Here is a 16,660-nt window from a genome sequence, read left to right as displayed (position 1 = left end):
CATCTAACGTGATTAGACATATTACATAAACATCTGTGTGTGTGTGTGTGCAGCATGTATACAGGGGTAATAAGTGATACAGTATAGTTTTTTTCCCATAAGAAGTAAATAAACAGTTTTTCTATAAAAAAAGGAGAATCCAGCAATTAAGGTAAAGTTAATCCTCTTCTTGAAAGTGGTGGGTAAAAAAAAATATTCAATTTAAAATGTTTAAAAAGTTTATGTGTAATGTTTTTTTAAACTACTTTCAGTTTTTAATCTTTGTTACCCATCATGTGGGACACAAACAAAAAATGAGTCTCTAGCAGCTTTGTCACCAAAATAGCTATAAAAATATTACCAAAAACTTTATTTTACTTTTTTAACTAATAATTTGTACCGAATTAAGACAGATTAGTTTACATTCATCTTTAACATAAAATGCATAACTTGGCTGTCATTCAACAAGTCCTTTTCATAAGGCTGACTGTTTAACAGTGTTTGATAATCATCATCATTAACTGTCGGTAAATTTTGGTGCCCTCTTGTCAACAAAAGCTGTCATACCTTCCCTCCTGTCATCCTGAAATCAGTAAAAAAAAACATTTCTTTTCGTTATCGCACAAGAATTCCATTTTCCTTAACAAAATAAAACATAAGTTATGTTTGCAATTTCTTTACAAACTTTCCACACACTGAAACACACAAAAATTAAATGTAAAAAATCTGCACTAAATTTCAAAATCATTAAAGTTATGTAGATTACTACACAGAAATAACAACAAATATTTAACATTAGACTAATTATTACAAATTTTGAAACTTTTGTCATGGTTTAAACAAAATCTGGATAGTGGTCAGATTCAATGGAATAAGGTATAAATGATAGTAAGACAATGTCAATAACATAAAAAATTTTGGATTGTTCAGGTAACACAACTGCTTTTGAGATTTAGTTGGAATAAGAAAGTCCTGTAATATAAACCTTCAAAAAGTTAATTTTTGATGCCTGGTGCCATCTACACTTGCAAATTATGCATTTCAACTGTATTGTAACAAGAGGGTCAAACCTTTTAACCTACTTAGTTACCAAGGGAGTGATTGGCCAGGGGCAAAGGTTACTAGATTTACAAGTTGCTACAATAGATCACGAACAACCTTCTGTACAATATCGTGCTACTGAAATAACAAAAACATACTAGCCCATATTGTGCAATGATACCATTAATTATGAAGTACAGAAAACTGATAACAAAAACCAAATGACTGGCCTAACTATGTGCTAATTAACTTCAAAACAATATGTTTGAAATCAGTTACTGACAGATGCAACAAGATGTTCTAGCCAAAAGTGAATGCTACCGTTTGACATGCTAGCAGTTATATACAATCTGAAATTGTAAAGAAATAAACAGTTTTTAAAATCTTTTAATGTTTTACTAATGGTGAGATGTATTTTCAGATTATCTAATAATTCTTTATAAGTTTGATTCATGGATCAAGAAAGTTCATGCTTGCAATGAGATCAGATAAATTAACAATACACACATTATGCACCCAAACTTATACCCACAAACAGTCTGAGAACATACTTAATCAGCTTTACCTTTGATCTGGAAGCTGAATTAATAAAAGTCATTGAAACATGGGCAGATATAATTATCTTCCCTAAAAAATTGGTAACCTAATTAATCTTAAACCTTTTCTGTTTAATACAGCACAATAAACGTAGTTTATATCGACCACCTTCATATCAATTAAACACGCGCTACATACTTTAAAAAGGTAATCAGAATAGTTTCTTATTTCGTTAGCATTAAAAAATCATTATGGTCACACTCTAAAGTCGAAATACCATAGAAACCTAAAGACATTAGGTAACTTTAAGTGTATTAAAATACGTTTGGTCTAAACAAGTATAAAAAGAAAGCTAAATAATAAATCAGCCAATCCACAAAAATTTATACAGTATTTCCACAAACTTAGCCCCATAAATGGACATATATTTAATGCTACAAGTTTCTTCAACATGATAACACTGAGACACTTCAAATTTATGACAAGTACAATACTCTAACACATTCAGAGTTTTTGAAGCCTTATCTACAGATATACAATGTATTTACATTATAATTAAGCCATATGCAGATAAGCCAATAATATCAGATCATTTATTATCCACAAAGTAATTCTATAAAAAGAAACTTCTCTACTGAATAGTGTGTGTGTGTGTGTTTGTATTGAAGAGGGATTAATTAAATCTATTAAAAATTCTTGATGACAGAAAAATATACAAGTACCGTAGCAAATGTAGAATGAAACATTCTTTTTTCGATCTTCAGACCCTCTTGCAGTGTAGTTTCATATGCTGTGAAAGTAACAAGTTAACAATAAGAACAAATTAAACAAGCCTTAAATCTCCGTTACAATAAAAAGTAGTTATATTTACCAACTAAATTGGGAACTAGGTTCATTTCTTAACACCCAGTCTGTAGAAGGAAATACATTATAACTTAACCCCAAGCAGTAGAGAACACTATTTATTGGAGTACATTGTTTTGGTTTTAAGTTGAATACCAGAAACAGTGACACCCCTCTATAGCTCACCCAATCCTCTGAATTTGGTCTTATCAACTCACAGACTGGGTGTTAAAAAAACTCACATTTGTTTTATAAAAATGGTGGTTTCAATTTTAAATAGATGTTTGTACATTTTTTCCAAATATGGGAAGTATTTTTAAATGATGAAGAGATAATTTTATAAAATTAATGCACTACATAAACAGAAGAAAAACAAACTAATGTGATGCTCATTACTTATACTCAATGGTAAACAATATATTGTTCTTAGACTATAAGGATTGAAAAACAACAAAAGAAGATATAATATAATCAATACCCCCAAATAAAACTTTGTTACCCATATTATTCTCAGACTATAAGGACTGATAAACAAGAGAAGATATAATATAATCAATACCCCCCAAATAAAACTTTGTAACTCATATTGTTCTCAGACTATAAGGACTGATAAACAAGAGAAGATATAATATAATCAATACCCCCCAAATAAAACTTTGTAACCCTTCTACAGAGTTTATTAATGAAAAGATTTAATTTTCTCCTTTCAACTAATTACATGATTATTATTCTTAAACTTACATATTGATTTTCTCTCTCTCTTTCTTGCTATAATTCTTTTTTTTTTAACATACACATGACATACTATCATAAACATGCCTTTGCATTCCCATCTCTATAGATCAGATATAGAAAACTAATTCAAAATAAAAGGATAAAATTAAAAACAGAGATGAAGGAAGCAAAAGTTACCATATGGGAGTTTACCCAAATATGATAATTCTATAAGAGACCAGGAGGTTTGACCACCAGAAAAATTGGTGTTTAAGTACTTCAAATGGAGCAATCATTAAAATGCTGACATGTAGCTTATGGTAGCCTTAAAAGTATTGATATTCAATTCACCTGTCCCACTAAGTATAGACCTTAGGAGGAGGGGTAGGAGCTAATGCCCCCCCCCCATTACCTTCCCCTATGTGAGAGAAGCGAAATTTATACAATACTTTTATCTGGAGAAGCAAACACTTAGAGATGCACATAATATCAGGTTTCAATAGAAGGTAAATTCATAGACAGTTCTCAAAATAAAGTACATATGACTTCACATACCATGACCAACAGCTTCTTTAGCCATAGCGACGCTCAGTTTGGATAAAGATGCTATTTTTTCTCCAAGTTTAATAGCTTCTGGGAGAAGTTGGTCAGGAGGAATCACTTTGCTAACTAGTCCTGAAACACAAGAAAAAACAATGCATATATATATATTAATAGTTACGTGCTAGAGAAGTTTCTAGCACCAGTCAAAGCACAGATTCTTCACCCTCAACACAATTATGGACTCTTGTCGCAGCAGTCGATAGTGTGGTGTCATCCATAATTTCAAAACACTGACCACAGGGAGGCAATTGATCAGCAACATCTTACTAATACATGTTATTCGTATTTATCTATTTATTTTTAACTTATTTAATTATCTATTATTACTGTTTTGTATCATTTCCTTTGACATCAAGTTCCTAACAGAAACAAGAGGGGATTACATAATTAATATAGTTTTAAATTTTGTATAAAGCTACACGAGAGCTATCTGTGCTAGCTGTCCCTAATTTAGTAGTGTAAGACTAGAGGGAAGGCAGCTAGTCATCACCACCAACTCTTGGGCTACTCTTTTACCAACGAATAGTGGGATTGATCGTCACATTATAATGCCCTTATGGTTGAAAGGGTGAGCATGTCTGGTGGGACAGGAATTCTTACCTGTGACCCTCAGGTTGCAAGTCAAGTACCCTAACCACCTGTCCATACTGGACATTTTAATATATAGAGATCATGATTGTTAATTATTGTTAAATTAAAAAAAAAGAACCAATCAAAGTCTAGTCTTTGTTTATATATTTGCATCATTTTCAACCTAATGAAGCTATATATATATAGTAAATATTGTTCTCAGATGCTATAAATAGCTTTTTCGTCTTTTTTTAGAATACCCTTAGAGAACTGTTAAAAAAATACTGTAAATGCACAGCCCAATTAGGATGGAAATAATACAAATAACCCGGATGTTAATATTCAATTCAACTCACTGAAAAACGTGTGTCAGTACCTGTAACACAACAAAAAAGTAGCCCTCTATCCCTGAATGAGGGAAAATTTTCAATAACCACAGCACTTGAGATTCTTTTATGCAAGATTGGAGTAAATTAATTTACAAGAAATTTTTTCTTCTTCCCTTTTTACTAGTTATATTTTTGTGCAGCAGCAATACCATGTGTGTGACACGCATATACCCAATTAAAGTTTATTACTCATCAGGATCTCTATGAACCTAGCCTCAAATTGAAATTATTTTAGACAGGATTAGAGTAAATTAACCTATGAGACCTTGGGTGTGGTCAAATACAACAATCAAAAGGGTTTGACCTCCTGAGTCCAGACCTGTAATTAGATCTCAAATTGATCAGGAGATGACAGAGCTTTGAACTAAAAGTTCGTACTCGTGAAACTCAGAGTCATTTTATGACCTGCGGCTAAAAATAAAGGCCCATCTTCTGAAAGCACACCAGATTATTTGACCGTTTTGATTAACAGTTTATCATAATGTCAGATATTACAGTTCCACTGGTTAGCAAGTATTCTCTACTAATAAACAACGAACTGAAAATAAACATGATATTTTTCAAGTTTGTCACTTTTTTTTTTTTCTTACTAGTACATACAGGAGAATATCATTTTCCAGATTATTTTGTATTCTTATAAATAAGCAAGTCATCATATTAATACATTCCATGAACCTATGAATCTCTATGAACCTAGCCTCAAATTGAAATTATTTTAGAAAGGATTAGAGTAAATTAACCTATGAGACCTTGGGTGTGGTCAAATACACACTGATAGATTTTGAAGAGTTTCATTTCCTGTTTAGAGCTCATCTGAGAACAATATTTTGATCTGTTAGCACAGGACTCTTGTGTGTCAAGATTTTAATACTATACAATATGAAAATATCACTTTATCACAGTGCAGTGGACAAACAGATATATAACAATTAAATCATTTATTTGCAGAAGGTATTCAAGCTAATGTGCATTAAATTAAATAACATCATATTATTTACTTAATAATGAATATTTAAATAGCTTATTCTATTTCAGTACAAATTTTTTTTTTTTATTTACACACCCCATTTCTCTGCTTCCTCAGCAGTAATCTGCATTCCTGTCAGCACCATCTCCATTGCTTTAGATTTTCCAACAATCCGTGTGAGCCTCTGAGTGCCACCAGCCCCTGGAAGATGCCAAATGTGATTAACAAACCAGGAGTTTTAAACCTCGTCCTTCAGAAATAACAACTTGTATGTATAAAAACAGATTTTAAAGTTATGGGGACTTCAAAATATCTTTTTTTTCCAGTAATTTATTATTGAACTTCTGTGTTTAAATGGTAAAAATAAGAAACTTATGTGTTAAGTCATTCTAAGCAGTGGTCAGAGGACAACAGTTGGTAGGTCAGCCCATGTAAATTTATGGGTGTTCAGTAGTAAAAAAAACAAACAAAAAACTTTTTTTTGTGAACCAAAAAAAAAAAAGAAGTCTGGATAGCACAATCATTCTATTGGTTGGTCTAAGAACTGAAGCCTATCATAGTTCTACTTCATTCATTTACTGCTATATCAGTAGTCAAACACACAAATAAAGCTGATAGATTTTGAAGAGTTTCGTTTCCTGTTTAGAGCTCATCTGAGAACAATATTTTGATCTGTTAGCACAGGACTCACTAAAGACTTGCGTATTGAAACACCATTCTCAAATAGATGAAGTTGATTAATATTTAAGAGAAGAATTACAATCTTACAACCAAACCTTTAACTTAAATTGTACAAACATCCTGGTATAAACAACAAGTTAACAAACTTCTGATTACCATTGTATAAACAGTTTTTTTTTTATAGAATCACCCCAAAGAACTATTTAAAACATATACAGTAAATACACTGATCAAGGCATGAAGTCGGTTTCCATCTAGCTTGTAAATAACATAGGTTATTTGTCAGTATGGTTACAGTCAATGCACAGTTCTGAATACAAATGCTTATTTATGGTTTGAAAACTTATTTGTGATTTAACAATGCAATTTATTGAAATTAATCTGACATTTCTATTTGAATAATTTCTAAAAATGCTAAAATATAATAACCATATAATTTATATTATTTATAAAACATTTCCCTGCTTTATGATATCTAAAATAAAGCCAAAAGAATATAAAAAAAGTTAACACCTAGATATTATTGTAAGCTAAAAAGATAATCTGAACCTGTTTACACAATATCTTTTTCCATTAATTGTTCTTTTGTCATTACTAAACAATACTTGAAACATGTTAAAACCAACAATAATAACAAGTTAAAATTGCTAGTTATGAACAAAAGATTTTCTAGCAACTACTGAACTGTCAACTTGTCACTTTTTTTGAAGACAAAAACCAGCAATGACAAAGGTGGTTTCTCATTTCCATATTAATGAACAATTTAGTTTAGTCCCATGATCATATTATAAACAATTTTTCATGATTAGATATATATCTTGAATTTATTTTTATTACAAATCTCAGGTGTCCAGACTGAAATATTCCATGCATGGCCAATGATTAAACTGTGATGAAGAAAACTAAAACGTTTCATTACTTCATAAAGAAATTAAAAAAAGAAAAACAGAAAATAAAATACCTGGAATTGTTCCAAGGATTATCTCAGGTTGGCCAAACTTGGCTGTTTCGCTGGCATAAATGATATCGCACATCATAGCCAATTCACATCCTCCTCCAAGCTGAATAAGAAAAAACAAAATATTATATGTAAATGTACTTCAATAAATACATGCGTGTTTGTGTGATTGTCTGAAGTAAAGCAAATAAAGTTTTAGGGTGTATTTTTAAACACAAAGAATAAAAGTCAAACGAGGTAATTATCTATCTATATAAATTACTATTTAGGCCATACTTGGAATACTGCATATGGACTTGGTCTCCTTATCTAAGAAAGAATACTGACTTACTGGAAAGGATTCATGGGAATGATTTCAAGATTGGAAGGGTTACCTTAAAGGGTTAGGTTAAGATCTTGTACCTTATTTTCTATCGAGAAAAGGGTAAGGGGTGAACTTGTTGAAATCTGCAAGATTATGTTGGGGTCTGATAGAATAACAACCTCCAATTTCTTTGTGCTACATTCTGAAGACAATAGGAGCCAGGACACAAGTATTAAAGTCTGGAAAAGGAACAGGCTAAGCTCCACTTAAGCCAGTTTTATTTTTCTAACAGTGTGATTGACTTATGTAATAAGTGGAGGCTGGCATCTTACAAAGTGTTTAAGACAATAATCAGGGACTTTTTGAAGAATAAAAGGTGTGTTTAAATCTTTACCTTTCTCAAGAGTGGCTGTGCTGTCTCCAAGTCATGTTACTTAATTACATATTAATCATTCATATGCTGGCCAAGTAAATGCAACATTTTTGTGTATGGTAAGACAAAATAATATTTCTAAAAATTAATGATACCTGAACAAAACTATTAAACCAGTGTTTCTCAACCACTAGTCTACGGACCAGTGCTGGTCCGTCACAACCACATTGCCAGTCTGTGCCAGAATATTCATATGAAAATTGTAATGGCTTTTAAATGTATTTGCATTTTAGTGATCCAGACAGTTAAAGGAGGCAGCAAGCCAGTCCCTGGTATCAAAAAGGTTGAGAAATATTGCACTAAATAGAGCATTATGAGAGATTTTTAATAATAAATAACTACATGTGGTTCATGAACTCCAAAATAAGAAAAAAGAAACACACAATCTGAACTTTAGCTCAAGTCCTCAAATTTTATCTGTTCCAAAGATCACCATGAAATTCTAAAGTCCATCTTGTTAATAGGTCTAGATAATTCAGGATCTTTCTGTTAACTTCTGAACTGTGAATAATATATTTATTTCAGGCAAAAACTAAGCACTATTTATCATCTTGGAAAGTGAATTTTAACTTATCACACATACATACAAGTAAATGAATAAGTTTCAGTTTTTTTATGTTTTATCACTTACATTCTAGTTTCTTTAAGCGAGTTCTATTAAACCTAATATTAAGAACATGGGATCACCTTATAAGAATTTCTTTATGACTTGATCAGGGTTTCCTGAACTTTAGATATTGTTCCTGCTACTGTAGTTCAATTTAACCAGTATGCCTCAACAATAAATGGTTTACATATAACATGTCTCAGAGTTAATATATTTATCATGTCTCAAGGTTTTTAGTGTCAGATATACTTCCTTGAATATATGCTTCTCAAAATACTCTGTTTCAAATTATATTTTTATACTTAAACAAACAACTTTTTATGGTGTATTAAGCAATTTTTCAAATAAAATTTAGATCACTTTATACCAAGTGCAGTAGTTTCTTCCAACTTGACATCAAAATAGTTATAGGAGATTAAAACTTAAAAAAAATTATGTTTGAATGAAACTAGTAGTTGGTTCACGTATCTCTGCAAAGTAACTTTTCGTATTTTACCCTGCCATGTTCTTGGTTTTGTATGGTTAACTATATAAATAAAAAAAAAAAATTTGTCTTTAAGAGATATAGTACAGACATCTAAATTTCATACAATAAACTGACATGTAAACTTTGTAGTAAAGAAGCCACTTACAGCATAACCATTGACAGCAGCAATAACTGGTTTGCAAGCATAGGCAATTCTGTCCCAGTGGGCAAGGAAATTTGATCGAAAGACATGTGCAAAATTCTGGTCTTTCATCTCCTTGATATCAGCACCAGCTGGATATATGGAATAAGTTGAATTAGGTATTCAACAGCAATCATAACAGTATAATGAATTTCTAAGCCTCACCAACGATAAGAAGAGTCATTTCAAGATACTGATGTATATAATATTTTACATCACTGATCCACTTGATTCTACTTCGGCTGCACAGAAGTCAAATTTGTACTTTAAAATGTAAATTTATAGAAGGTATGTTAATTGCTGTTACAACAAAAAAAAATATGAGTTTTAAATACAAGATTAAACCAAGTTCTGCTTTAGTCTTCTTTTCATATACATAAGCAAGAATATTTATTCTAAATTGTATTAGTGTCAGAATTTCCTCATTAAACACTCCAATGTTTATTTCAGAATGCTTAAAAAAATATTTCTACTGAACTGACCATGCTTCAAGTTAAGATACATGTAAATGAGAAATTTGCCTAATTTATTGCAAGTAACTAGTTAAAAATACTTCCAATGTAAATGATAACAACAACTTGAAATTAGAAGGGAATGTATTAGTGATTTTCTCAACTTCAAAGCACTTACCAGCAAATGCCTTCCCACTGCCGGTGAGAATGATGGCTCCAATGCTATCATCAGCTTCCAAATCATCCATGGTTTCGGAAACCTCTTTCATGAGAGCATTACACAAAGCATTGAGAGCCTTAGGTCTATTCAGCGTAATCAGTCCAATATTCTGTTGTTCACCTTTCTTCTCCACAGTTATATACTGAAGGTTTGGACCTATAAAATTGATAATTCATGGTTACATCTCGTACATTTAAATATACATCTCGTACATTTATCATAGACTGTCTAGTGTACTGAAACTTTAGTGGAAAGATTATCACATTTATTAACAATTGTCTTCAGAAATGCCTTTATTTGGTGATAACAATGCATTGTTTGTTTCATAACAGCAAAATACCACTAACTAGAGTTCTTTTTTTCCAATATTGCAACTAGCCTAGTACATTAAACTTATCTAATAATGCAAAAACGTAACTACCATATTTTTCAGAATATAAGACGCACCCTTATTTTGAAAACAAAGTTTTGGAGGAAAAAAAACTATAGTTGCATTTGAAGGATTTTTATTGAACAAAAATTCAATTTGATACTTTAAAAATTAGTATATATTGTTCTAAACACAAAAGAGCTCAAAACATCAAAATAAAAAAATGTCATAAATCAAAAAAAGGTTTACTGTTATTTAGTTTGGTTCAAAATCTTCATTGCTTTCACTGTAATTTATTTTTTATTATTTAGGGAGCATTATAAATAGTTATGTTTTTAAAAGAAAAAAAACTATTATTGTTATAAATAACATATTCAATTGAATTAAACTATGCATGCCTATTTAAATATATTTACACATGGTTTGTGTATATCGTATATATACATATATATATATATATTATTCATACCTTCAGTGTATAGGACGCAAGCAGATTTTTACATCAAATTTTGGGTTAAAAAAGTGTGTCTTGTACATCGAAAAATACGGAACCATATTTTCACACAAATAACCCACAGGGTACATGTTAAATTAGTTTGCAAAAATGCTAAATACAGGGTATATTTACCCCGTATTATATGTGTGGGTAATACAGTATTTTTTCTGTTTTTAATATTGATATCACCAATTTTCTATTCCAAATATTGATATCACCAATTTTCTATTCCAAATATTTATTTATATTGTTCTTATCCTTCTTCAACATGTGGAATAATTCATCAACTGGCCGGTAAACAAGTCTTTTAGCAATCACAAGTATAGAGGACGACGTTTTGAAAGTCTCTTGCCTTTCATCTTCAGATCAGTGTGTGTATGGTGTTGTTAGTCTTTATAGTATTCTGGTGGATTGTGAAGGGCTTGTTCTGACTGGATGGTTTATCCCCATTTCTGATTGGTGGAAAGACTTCCTGTAGATTCAACCAATGGTAGCCACAGGTTACTCACCTCTAATCCAGAATCTATGTTTAGTGAAGGTTTTATTGTGTTACCGTAATGTAAAAGGATTCTTTAATTTTTCTTGTCTTCCAAAACTTGTCTGTGTTGCTGACATGTGGGGTATACACAAGTGCAGGTAATACATGCTTAAAAGTTTCTTAGAGCACTTTTTTCCTCAGGTGCAGTGTATACTAGGGGTGGGGGGTATGTATGTGACTATATGGTAATTACTCTACAGTGTACTTCAGTTGCTAGTATCAGCTTGGTGACTCATTTTCATATGAAGAAAATGACAGAAGCTATGACACATGCGAGGTAGCAATTTCCATATTATTTTTAATTATGGTTTTGCTTATTATTTATGTAATTTTTTCCTTATATACTTTAGTTTAGCTATATTTTTAAGTGCCTTATAAATACTAGTTCATCTGCCTCCTAGTGTATAATATTAAAAATTAAGTGATTCATTTCTATATTAACAAACTGAAACAAGGTTCCTCTAGCATTGACAAATGGATACTAAGTTCATGTTTGATTATGTAACACAAATGTCAAATCGTTAGTCACATGGTCTGGCAAAGAAATAAGTGATAACTACACTAAAAGTTAGTGATACTGGTAAGAGCAGTTAGACTGAGTGATATGTACAAATTATTTCTTGCTTATTTAAAGCAACAAAATTAATGCTTATACTCACTAGATTATTATTTGAGATTTGACATTACTTTTGAGAACTGTTTCATATTGCTAATTATTATTTTATGTAATATTACAAATTATGTTTTTTCTTCTTCTTCTGGTTCATTTTTTCTGTCTAATTCATTATTATACTGTGTGATTTGACAATGATGCTGTTTTTTTTTTCTTTGAATATTTCTATGTTTGAGATACCTAGTTAGAAGAAGTAAAGAGCAGGCATTAGTTTATTAATTTCTGAAATTTGTATGACCTATGTTGTGAATAATAAACTTATATTTCCTGTATCTTAGTGCAGGAATAATGTGGTTGTTTTATATCTTACAACTGTTCAGGAAAAGTACTTTTGAATCACAGAAACATTAAGGTTACTTGCAGCTAGAGTTGGGTGATTAACTCAATTACCTATGAACATTAAGATGTCACAAAAATAACGAATCAAAATTAGTGTTAATGATTATTCTAAGTAATTTAAATACCACCAATATTATTTCTTATTATTATTTTCAATTAATTCAAAGTTGTTTGGTTTAATCAATTAATGTCATGACTCATGAAAATAATTTCATAAACTAATGATACAGTATGATCCATAAAAATAGTAACTGGACTTCCAAGTTACCATAACTCAACATGCTCAAGTGTATTACTTTACCTTTCTGAAATGTATTTCTAATATTTTCATTCCAAGACACAATAAACAAGTGAAAGAAAAACTACACCTATCCACCACTCCCCAATAACTAAGAACTCTTAAATAAGGTACCCCAGCAGGGATTTTTCTGCAAAGAAAATACGTCCAAAACTCTCAAGTCTCTCCTCATAGCTTGTACCTACTCTGGCTGCATAGAAATTAAGCTTCTAAACATAAATTGTCAGACGGTATGCCAATTACACATACTCTGATAATGACAAAATTAAAAATATTAATGATATAGTTAATGTCATAATTAGTAATGTTAATTAATGATTTTAAACTCTTGGGTATTTCTAGATGTACTGAGGATGAGGAAGTACTACGGAATAACTTGGATCAACTGGACACACACCTAATAAATAGCATCTAGCTATAATAAGTGCATGGTAATGTGTTTGGCTTATCAACATGTGAATCATATTTTACATTGGTGAGAACCTACAAAATAGAATGCCCGAAGAAAATGGTCTTGGCATTGTGGTGGATACGTCACTCAAGCCATGGAAGCAGCATTCTGTTGATAGTAGTAAAGCTAACTGGAATTTAGGCTGTATTTACAGACTTGTTGATTACAGGTCAAAAGATGTAATTATCATTAGTTAGGCTTTACTAGGAATATTTTTTACAGTTTCAGTCTCCTTATCTAAGACAGAATATTGAGTTATCAGAAATAATTCAGTGAAGAAGTACTAGGATGAGTCCAAGGATTGAAGGGTTATTATAAAAGGATAAATTTAGATATATTAACTTAATTTTTCTCAAAAAAAGGGTAAGAGGTAATCTTATTGAGTTTATAAAATCATCCAGGAGGTTGATAGGATAAAGGCTTTTAATTTCTTTGTGTTGTATACTGAGGATAATTGATTGAAAGGACACAAGTTTAAAACTTGGAAAAAGATAGGCTAGACTCCAGTTAAGACAGCATTGTCTGTCTGACAGAGTAATTTGTTTATAGAATGAGTTGCCATTGGCAGTAGTAGAGTCCAGCATTTAACAAGTTTAAGAAGGGAACTGAGGATTTCCCCCCAAAATAAACATCATATAAAATTTAAGGACAATAAGGATCATGTTGGTACAACTATAGCATACTATCCCATTCACTAAATTTGCACATGGAACTTAAATGAAATCCCAACTCAGTTCTATACAGGATCACAGTAACCTTCTTATTCTTACATTCAAAATTGTTATAAACAGAATCCAGAAGTCTTGTATGCTTGTTTTCTCATAGCTAAACACTGAAGGCTTAAGAATTTTAATAATCAATAAAATAAGTAAACCTTTCTTTCACAATACCAAAACATCTTAAGCTTTAAACAAGTCTTTTTCAGATTACCATACTTCAAAAACTTAATACTCTTCAGTATGCTCATTCAACATGTTCTGGCTCAGTCATAATATTATTAAGGTTGATTCTGTTGAATAAGAGAAGTATTTGTAATAGAAAAATCTCTTCCTGGAATCTTGGTATCATCAGCAAATCTGGAAGATGTTATCCAAATTGTTAAGAATAAATAACAAATATTGTAATGCTGACCTCAACAAATATCACTCATCTTCTTTGATAAATTGAAAAGAAATTATCATTCATTAACATACTATTTGATTCCTACCATGAAATAATTTTTTTCATCCATTTCTTAACCTTACCACCAATTTCCCGAGATTCCAACTCATTAATTAATTAATCTGTTGCTGAGTGTCGCTTTGAAAACCATATTGAGTATCTACCATGGTGCTCTAACATTAAACTTACAAATCTTTATTTTGTCAAAAATCTATATGCTAGTAAAACAAGAAAACATTTTCTGGAACCATGCTTACAATCATTATTTAAATGTCAACATCCCAAATGTTGGAAAATATTCTCTTAATTCTGATTTCAGCACTTATTTCAAAAAGAAATTAAAGAAATTGACATTTTACTTCCCATATTAATATACTAGTGTATTGGACTTCGTTCAACAGACTGAACTTTATATTACTATTATGTTACGACGTTACTGTTAATGTTACAACTACTTGTATGGTTACCGTTTAGGTATTCTTACCAGCTGATGATAGACGAATGTTATTCAGTAATGTTCCACTCCTTCTTGAAATTGTACCAAAAGCTACATTTCGACAAAACGTTATGCTTAATTTTGCCAAGGAAGTCATTTTTCGTATTGATGCCGGCTCCTACCTCCTCTAAAACTTCAGATTGACCTTGAATCCAAATTCGCAAAGCCGTATACGCATGTCTGCGTTTAGTAGCATGATAACCATACAAGTTAAATATAATATATAGTAATCTAGTAGAAGAGAATTACGGTCAAATACAGGTCAAAGGTTAAAACATCAAAAGTTTGTTTTTTTTCACAATGCATTTTAGTAACGTTCATATATCAACAGCTTGCTAAAATAAACCTGGAAAGCTAGAAGAAATTTACATAGTTATATTTATAGCCCATTGCATATGCTAACCTAACCTAGTTGTTGATATGATTAGACATTTTTCTGATGTAATTATAACACAATCATGTTAATGTTCCTTGAGACATTTACTTACAAAGTCTTTCTCCCCCCCCCCAGTGCCATAGCGGTATGTCTGCGGACTTACAACGCTAGAAACCAGGTTTCGATACCCGTGGTGGGCAGAGCACAGATAGCCCATTGTGTAGCTTTATGCTTAACTTCAAACAAACAAACAAACATTCTAAAATCCGAATTACATTTCTATTAATACTTTTTCAGATACGGATGTTGATCCTGGCCCCAGTACTGTGCCTAAGCTTTTAAGATACCGAGGAACCTAATCTTAATATGAAATGTCTTCAAACACTGTACATTCAGATACCAAGGATATACATGTGCTGTGCAAACGAAAAAACAATGCTTAAAAATGAATATATAGTGCCTTTAGGCAAGAAGGGTAGAGTTGGAATATATAATGCCAGAATAAGGAGGAAGAACAATGTTCAGCCAAGTGAAGGACAGAGAGCGCACACTTATGTCTACGTAACTGGATCAACAAAAAATATATTCAACTTGAAAATAAGAAAACAAAAATGTAGCAAGTGAAACATGCCGACAACTATAAGGTATGGAAAATCAAACTTGGACTTTCGTCAGCGCTGTATATTTTGCAGAAAAACAGCAATGACGTTACATGTAGAAACAAAAGTGCTGCAAAAAAAAGAGAGAGAGAGAAAAGATCGGACAGAAAAGATATTGGAATTTATTCTATCAGAACAGTTATATTCGTGGAAACAAGACACTTGTAAAAATAAAAATGGTAAATGGAGTGCAATGGTTACCAGTAGACTTCAATTCGCTCAAGATTAACAGGCTGCAAATGTTATGTATCATCATCAATGTGGCATCAACATTAGAACTGGTAAAGACATATCACTGCAGTTCTTAGCTGCAGGGGGGGAGGGGAGAAGATAGATGCTTTTATAAAAGTTATGAAATATGTAGAAGAAAAATGATGAAAAATAAAACACAGTTGAAAAAATGAAGAGTTTCCTTGTGAATGTATTCTGGTCTCATTTGAAAGATGAACCGAGTGAACTGTCAGATGAAGTGCTTACTACATGTACTTGATAGAGTGCATTAACTCATAGAATTTCTTGAATGACTTATTATACGATCTGCCAGTAATATATGAACTATGTGCTAGCTAAATATGGAAAATGCACACTAGTCTTCATAGCTATCTTGATGGCTCAACAATGGGTAGGTGCTACACGTCTCTGTAGGTCTCGATATGGAGAACAGGATGAAAATTTTGATGGCAACATGGCTCTAAAATTGAAAAAAAAAGGAAGAATTTCTTTCCAACAAACTAGATAATCAAAGAATCATATTAATGCTTAGAAAATATTTTAGACAAGTAGGGTGTTGTATCCATCATGCAAAATATGATGCTGATGTGATGATTGCAAAGACAG

The 16,660-nt window shown here is 31.4% G+C and overlaps 1 protein-coding gene across 1 annotated transcript; it reads right to left on the bottom strand.

Moving 5' to 3' along the window:
• Nucleotides 1-322: 322 nt before the first annotated feature.
• LOC106464486 (enoyl-CoA hydratase, mitochondrial-like) lies at nucleotides 323-14,988 on the bottom strand. The gene is made up of 8 exons (XM_013924629.2): nucleotides 14,777-14,988; nucleotides 9,925-10,122; nucleotides 9,259-9,386; nucleotides 7,286-7,385; nucleotides 5,740-5,844; nucleotides 3,670-3,789; nucleotides 2,280-2,347; nucleotides 323-562 (listed from the first exon to the last, which is right to left on the bottom strand). The coding sequence occupies exons 1-8, from the start codon at nucleotides 14,883-14,885 to the stop codon at nucleotides 497-499; spliced, it is 894 nt and encodes a 297-aa protein (XP_013780083.1). The 5' UTR covers nucleotides 14,886-14,988; the 3' UTR covers nucleotides 323-496.
• Between the last annotated feature and the right edge of the window lie 1,672 nt (nucleotides 14,989-16,660).

This window comes from Limulus polyphemus, unplaced genomic scaffold, assembly GCF_000517525.1.
Source record: "Limulus polyphemus unplaced genomic scaffold, Limulus_polyphemus-2.1.2 Scaffold1665, whole genome shotgun sequence".
In the NCBI taxonomy this organism is placed as follows: domain Eukaryota; kingdom Metazoa; phylum Arthropoda; class Merostomata; order Xiphosura; family Limulidae; genus Limulus; species Limulus polyphemus.
Note: the sequence above shows the minus strand (reverse complement) of the source record. Positions and strands in the feature narration are given on the sequence as shown.